This window comes from Magnolia sinica, chromosome 2, assembly GCF_029962835.1.
Source record: "Magnolia sinica isolate HGM2019 chromosome 2, MsV1, whole genome shotgun sequence".
Lineage (NCBI taxonomy): Eukaryota > Viridiplantae > Streptophyta > Magnoliopsida > Magnoliales > Magnoliaceae > Magnolia > Magnolia sinica.
In genome coordinates, this window is record NC_080574.1 from 127815443 (window position 1) to 127822549 (window position 7107).

At 41.7% G+C, this 7107-nt stretch overlaps 1 protein-coding gene across 1 annotated transcript; it reads left to right on the forward strand.

Annotated features, from left to right (window-relative positions):
- Positions 1 to 6849, forward strand: LOC131237600 (LEAF RUST 10 DISEASE-RESISTANCE LOCUS RECEPTOR-LIKE PROTEIN KINASE-like 1.1). Its single transcript, XM_058235462.1, has 4 exons — positions 1 to 814; positions 1522 to 1566; positions 2195 to 2458; positions 5892 to 6849. Exons 1-4 carry the CDS (start codon positions 49 to 51, stop codon positions 6815 to 6817), a joined length of 2001 nt encoding a protein of 666 aa, XP_058091445.1. The 5' UTR covers positions 1 to 48; the 3' UTR covers positions 6818 to 6849.
- Positions 6850 to 7107: the final 258 nt, after the last annotated feature.

Sequence of the window (7107 nt, forward strand, 5' to 3'; positions counted from 1 at the left end):
TCCTTAAATAAAGGAGAAGTAGCTCAGTGTTGTGGAGTGAATTGTAATATGGCAGTTTCTTTCGCTCTCCATTCCTTCCTTCCTCTCTCTCTCTTCCTTCTCTCCTACCTTGCTCTTCCCTCACCTCTAGAAAAGCGTACCGAACGCGAACCCAACCCACTCTGTCCTCCGGTCGACTGTAGGGAGCAATTTGATATCCGATTCCCCTTCTCAAATATCACTAATCCTGAATGCGGGTTATACTCCATCAATTGCAACAATTTCATAAAACCAACCATCCAATTTGAGGATTTGGGAAGGTCGTACGTCGTCAAAGATATCTCGTATCGTGAAAGCACGATTGTAATTCAAGACGAGGGATTCTACAATCACTCGCAGTCCGACTTATGCAATTCCTCTTACAATTTCACCTTGCCCTCGTCTACTTTCCTTCGCTTTTATCTTAAAACTTCCAACTACATCTTTGTCAATTGCAATCGCCATCATCAGCCTCTCTTCAATGATTCCTATATGGGTGTGTATAATTACACAGATTGTGAAGACCGCATTCTCTACTATTGGCCAGAGGATCTACAACTTCATTATCAACCATCTCTTCAACAGCGTGATTGTTTGGTCACTCACTTTCCATTGCATCTACATGAGCTCGACCCAAATGTGCCGAAGGACTTCTTTAGTGTATTGTCATTGGGTTTCCATCTTCAATGGGTTCGAACCCAAGAATGCATTGAATGTTTCGAAAGAAGAGGAGGTTATTGTAGTCGACACAATTCTACCAGGGACTTCATTTGTTCATACCCAACTAATCCCCATGGTAATTATATAAAATAAAATAACAAATCTGCTTGTCATTTTCATTATTTTGCAGCTACAGATTGAAGGAGCAGAAGATAGTAGGATTGCTTCTCTTTCTCCATGCCACTTTCCGTTATGTTTAGATCTTAGGGTCCAAACCGATGGTTCAATTGAAAGGATTGATCATCGAGATGTGCTCGATGGCATTGACAAGCCATATTGTTGACAGATTTAATACGTCAACAGAACATGCATGTGAAGCTCCACATAGTGAACTTCACCACATGCCTGTGCATCACACGTGTGGTGTAACAGCTAATTGAAATCATTATATGGCCCCAACGTGTAATAGCTCTGCCCTAAAACTAGGCCTCTCTGCTCTCAGCTCTCCCCTGAAACAAATGAGACCCACAAAAGGAGTGGACCAGCCTGAATTTTGGTACATGGTCATCAACACAACGGGGCCAACCTGCTGGATGGATGATATATATCATACGTGTGCCATGCTGACATATGTCGAAGAACAGAGCTTCAATAAGTGAATGTCATTTTTATAACTCCGGCGCAAATGGGTGGTCTTTTAATAGTTAGATCCGTGTCGATTGATTCATTTTTCTTATACTGGCAAGAAACTGTACATGTCAGTGTAAGAAAATGTGTTAGTGATATTATCACATTAAAATGATTTTATGTTTTGTTGATCTTCTGTATAATATGATTTTACAGGTGGAAAGAGTGGTAAGGATAAGAAAAAGAAGATCATTGCTATAGGTATCATGCTCTAAAACCCTGCCTTCATTTTTTGCTTCTCTATTTCTCCTACGGAGGCTAGTTAATTACAATCCTTCATTTCCAACCTTCGAGAGAAAATAAAACAAACTCAAGAGTATATTTCAACCCAATTCCTCCCAAAGAAGTTCGCAAACATCTTGGGCTCCATCTCACTCCACAACATGATATGGTTTCTTTGAGGTGGCAATCCATGATGTTTGGAAACCGCTGTCCTAATGGTTTTTTAAGTCCTTTTTTTTTTTTTTCTTTTTAATTTCTAGTTAGATTTTCCAGAACGAGAAATGCTGGTATCCAGCACATGTCGTAAAAAGTGAAGTGTGCAGGATTGCCGATCGGAGGATCACTTGGCCATATCCCAAAAGCGAGGGATCGTATCATAGTGTCCATTTGATCAGTGGTCCACTAAGCTCAAAACAAAACGATGGTCCACATTCTGCTAGCAAAAATTACAACTATATGGCTAGGTTGGTCCAATCATTACAATTTTTGGTCTATGGAGCATCCATAAGCTGGCTCACTAGACCATGGTCCATATACATACTTGTCACATGCGGCATGAAGAGAGAACTGCAGGTTTTGAAAACATCCCAAAAATACTTCATTTCAGGTGCAAGTGCAGGGGCCATCCTTTTTTTAGCATTCCTAGTCATCTTCTTCCTTTTCCGACGGATCTGGGTCCGTAACAAGAGACACCCATCGATCTCTTCCAATCTCCTCTCTCAATCCATCTCTTCGGATCCATACTCCAAGTTAAAGCTTGAAAAGGGCATCCAAACACAAGTCTTTGAGTACAAGGAACTAGAAGAAGCTACTAACAACTTCGACCCATCTAAAGAACTCGGAGAAGGTGGCTTTGGTACTGTTTACCATGGTAAGTCTATCTCATTTCCTAATGATCCAATCCAATTGTGTGTGTCTCTCTCTCTCTCTCTCTCTCTCTCTCTCTCTCTCTCTCTCCCTCTCTCTCTCTCTCTCTCTCTCTTATTTATTTATTTATTTATTTTAATTATAATTATTGTTGATGACATGGTAATAACTAGGCCAGATCTGAATCGACTCAGTCGAATTTAGACTCGTTTTTTGTGAAATCCGTACAACCAAAATATGAAAACTCTGCTTAACCAATATAAATGGACAAAAATGATTTTCTATTAGTTATTTGAAGGGTAATTAGAGCTTTAGCATTCCCACCAGTGTGTATAAGGAAGCCTCTGCACCTGAGCACACGTGCTAAATTGGGTCACATGTGCAAGATCTGAACCATCCATCTAGTGCGCGAGGTCAAGTAGACATTCATTAGGCCTTTGCAAGCAAGGTTAAAAGTATAGTCTGGGACCGATATGGATGCATCTGCCTGAAACAGCCTAATACAGGTGAAACAGGACCAAACTGGTGGTGAATGATGCACTGCCTGGCCGGTTCACCCATTTAAAACCTTGAGTTTGAACGACTTAATTTCTGGTCCAGGAAATTTTAACGTGGTGACGGACCTTTTGGAAAAAAATGTCTCAATTTGTCAAGTGTTCTGGTGTGTAGAGATGCTTGGGATTAATTCAACTTTTCATGAGTTCAGCCAAGCGTCGTGGCTTATTATCGTATAAAAATAATAGTGATTAAATGACTCCCTCTTAGATGGGCTTCTTTCAATTTCCATTCAAAGGCATGGATAGGATGGTTAATTAGAATGGTTGATTTAAGTGATTCTTCGGAACCATGAGCAACCTACATGAGCCTGCTATGGTTCAAACATGAGAAAGCATGGTTTTGAGTTTGAGACCATTAAAATTGTGGGTCAGATTGTTGGTGGAGCATGTCTCTGTAACAATGATCTAGCAAGCCTAACTAGTATGGGAATGATTGTTAATGTATCATCACAACTGTCTCCGAATGGATTGTCAGTTGGGTTTAAATTGTTTAAACCTGAAAGTTATATGTATGTTGTAACTATCTCATCTATATCTACCTATATGTGTCTACATATAGCAATGAAACTCGAAGTGAAATACGGAGGGATCCAAATTGCAAGGGAGAATAAGATGGTTGCTTCTACCTAGTGTTTTTTTCTTTTTTCTTTTTGGGACTCTTGTAATTGGATCGGAAATTTGAATGTTTGAATTTTCATAACACCCCTAAATATGTAGGGTGGAAGAATCAAGTTTCACTGCAAAAATTACACCCATCAGATCCTTCCATCTGAGAGGGAGCCTTCTTTTCAATATCCATCTAAGCCATGGTGGGGATGGTTCAATGGCCTACTGGAGTTATGATCCTCAGAAAAGAAAAAACACACACTGAGAGAGAGAGAGAGAGAGAGAGAGAGAGAGAGAGAGAGAGAGAGTGTTCAAACCATCCATCTCTCATAAACAACACTAAGGAACCAATCTTACCGTCCAGTTAATGGTTATGACATAGTTAGAAGTAAAATGCCAGTGGTAAAATTTAGTTCAAAAACCCAAAAGCCTGACTTGACTAGATGTCCAACTGGGCCGGTCTCTGTTGACTTGAGGACTTGAACGGGTCTTTACTCGACCAATCCGGATCCTTGCTTGCTACCAATAGGAAATTCCAATCTAATTAGGCTACACAAGCATTTAATGTAGTTCTGACAACCTCAGTGATGACATGGACCAATCAGGACACAGGAAAATATGAATTTTCTGTCCATGACAAGAAGAAAATCCAGATTCTACTCGACTTGACCAGATATTTTAATAATTAAAAAATATATCATATTGTTTGGTGTATAATATTAAACTTTCTGGATGCATCAAATATATAAAAGTGAAGTCCCTGGTGTGGTCGTAGCAGGTTTGGGTCTGTTGTGGGTTCAAACATTGGTATTTTTTATATTTTGCCATGTAATCTGTTGACCAAAGCTGAGATCTGACTCATTGACACTTGTCAATACTCAACTGAGTCTACCTCGTCAGCGAGTTTCCAAGAAACTTGGCTGAAGATCTGGTCAAGTTGAGTTGACACATCCGAGTTTCGAGCCTAGCCACCAAGTTTTGGAACTATGGTTCGAATTAATTAGGGCCAAGTTAGACAGTGGAAGAGTATTGTGTTAGGGCCATCGTAAAAAAATCACACTGGTAAGACCATTGCACTGAAAAAGGGTCCTCCTTTTCAATTTTCATCTTCAAAGCCCATGGAAGGGATGGTTAGAATCATCCTTCAAAACCATGAGAAATCTGTGTGGGCCGGCGGAATATATAGTTTAGATTGTGAACTAGACAATCATTTCATGAACAATCTTGACCCTCTATTTTATAAGCTGTTGAGCGGACGGTTAAGGTTTTTTTTTTTTGTAGAACTGTAGACTGAATTTCATATCATAAAGGAGGGGTTACAAGGACTGTACTTCGGGTGACCCCAAGAGCCTAAAAAAAAAAAAAACCAGACTCGGGCCACCTATTGTAAAAGAAGATTTACAAGAACCATCACCCTGATGGCACCGAACCCAACACTAGAGGCTCCCCTACTATAATTGAAAAACCACCGAAGGGAGGAGCTACCTAAAACTGCGTTTCCGGATTGCCCCAAGCCCTGCTCCTTCAAGGAAAAGGAGACCCCTAACCACCTGAGGAAGGTCAGAAAGGGAGGAAAACAGGGACGAATCTGGCTTGGTGCTACCCAAATTAGCCATACCATCCGCCGGCCATTTCCTTCTCTACACACATGACTGAACATAACCTGCCCATTCCTAGAAAGAGTCTGAATTCTGGTCATCCAATATCTTCACCTCCAACCTCGTTGAGAAGAGCCCGTCAAAAAATTCACCACCAGCAGGGAGTCCGATTTAACCAGGATGTTCGTCAGCCCGTTCTGGAAACAAAGGATCAGGCCATCATGAACAGCCCGCAGTTCAGCCCTAGTGTTAGAAGCAATACCATATCCTGCACAAAAGGCAAAACGGAGGTCGCCCTGGTCTCCTCTGCACACCCCCCCTCCTCCAGCCACTCCTGGGTTGCCATGGGACGAACCGTCAAAGCTGACGGTTAAGTTGTCCTATTGGTATGATTATTGTATGGCAGCCAATGAAATATGGGTTGCAGCTAATGAGCAATCTAGATCAATCGATCGGTTGTTCACGTTTGTCTCATAGTTCTTGGATCAATTCTCTTTCTTACTTAAAATCTTGCCAAGTCTTCAAGTTGACCAGATCCATTCCTCACCTAAACTTGATCAAGCAGTAGATCAGTTAAACTTCAGAATTATTATTTCGGCTTTACGGTTTTCAAGTCTTCTATGTCAAAACGGATAATTTTGCTTGCACAAGAACTTATTATTCATTTTGTATACAGGCAAGCTCCGCGACGGGCGTTTTGTTGCAGTCAAGCGCCTATACGAAAATAACTACAAGCGCATCGAACAATTCAAGAATGAAATCGACAATCTTTCTCGCCTGCGCCATCAGAACCTTGTCACCCTATATGGGTGCAGCTTGTGCCATCATCGTGAGCTACTCCTCGTCTATGAATTCATCCCCAATGGTACTGTTGCAGACCATCTCCATGGCAACCGTCTGCAAGCCGGCACCCTCACGTGGCCCATCAGGATGAGCATTGCTATAGAAACTGCTGATGCACTTTCCTACCTCCATAAGGTTGAAATTATTCACCGCGACATCAAAACCAACAACATTCTCCTTGATAACAATTTCCATGTAAAGGTTGCAGATTTTGGCCAGTCACGTTTGTTCCCCTTCAACGTCACGCATGTGTCCACTGCTCCACAAGGGACCCCTGGCTACATGGACCCCGTTTATCACCAGTGCTACCAACTCACTGACAAGAGTGACGTTTACAGCTTTGGTGTGGTCTTGATCGAACTCATATCATCCATGCCGGCTGTGGACATCAATAGGCATCGTCACGAGATCAATTTGGCCTCCATGGCGATTGGCAAGATCCACAAGGATGCACTGCATGAGCTGGTGGACTCCACCCTTGGGTTTGATTCTGATTTTGATGTGAGGAGGATGATCACATCAGTAGCCCAGTTGGCATTTAGGTGTTTGCAAGATGAGAAGGAAATGAGGCCATCTATGGAGGAGGTTCTTGAGGAGCTGAGAGGAATAGAAAGTGAAGAATACAAGGTGGAGAAGACAGAGGAGGTGGGTATTCTGGTGGACGAAACTGCCTTGTTGAAGCACAATCTGCCACCGTCGCCAGATACTGTGACTAAAGCATGGGAGAGTAGGACTACTACACCCAACACTAGTGGGTGATGTATATACTTGTGGTTGGAGTTTTGATACACGAGATTGTGTACCAAGCATGTCCTTCTGTTCATTTGTTGTCGATGGGCATCTGAAGGTCCGTTTCCTGCAAATTTTTGAAATTTTACAGGAATGAAATTTGAATGTGCACCACACATGGCTCACGAAAAATGGATGGTGAAGGCGTTTGGTACACGATATCATGTGTAACGGTGGGAACATCATTTGTCATGTTACTTTAATAACTAATCTCTTGTTTATCGGTAATCTATTGTGATGTAATAGCATACACCTCCTAC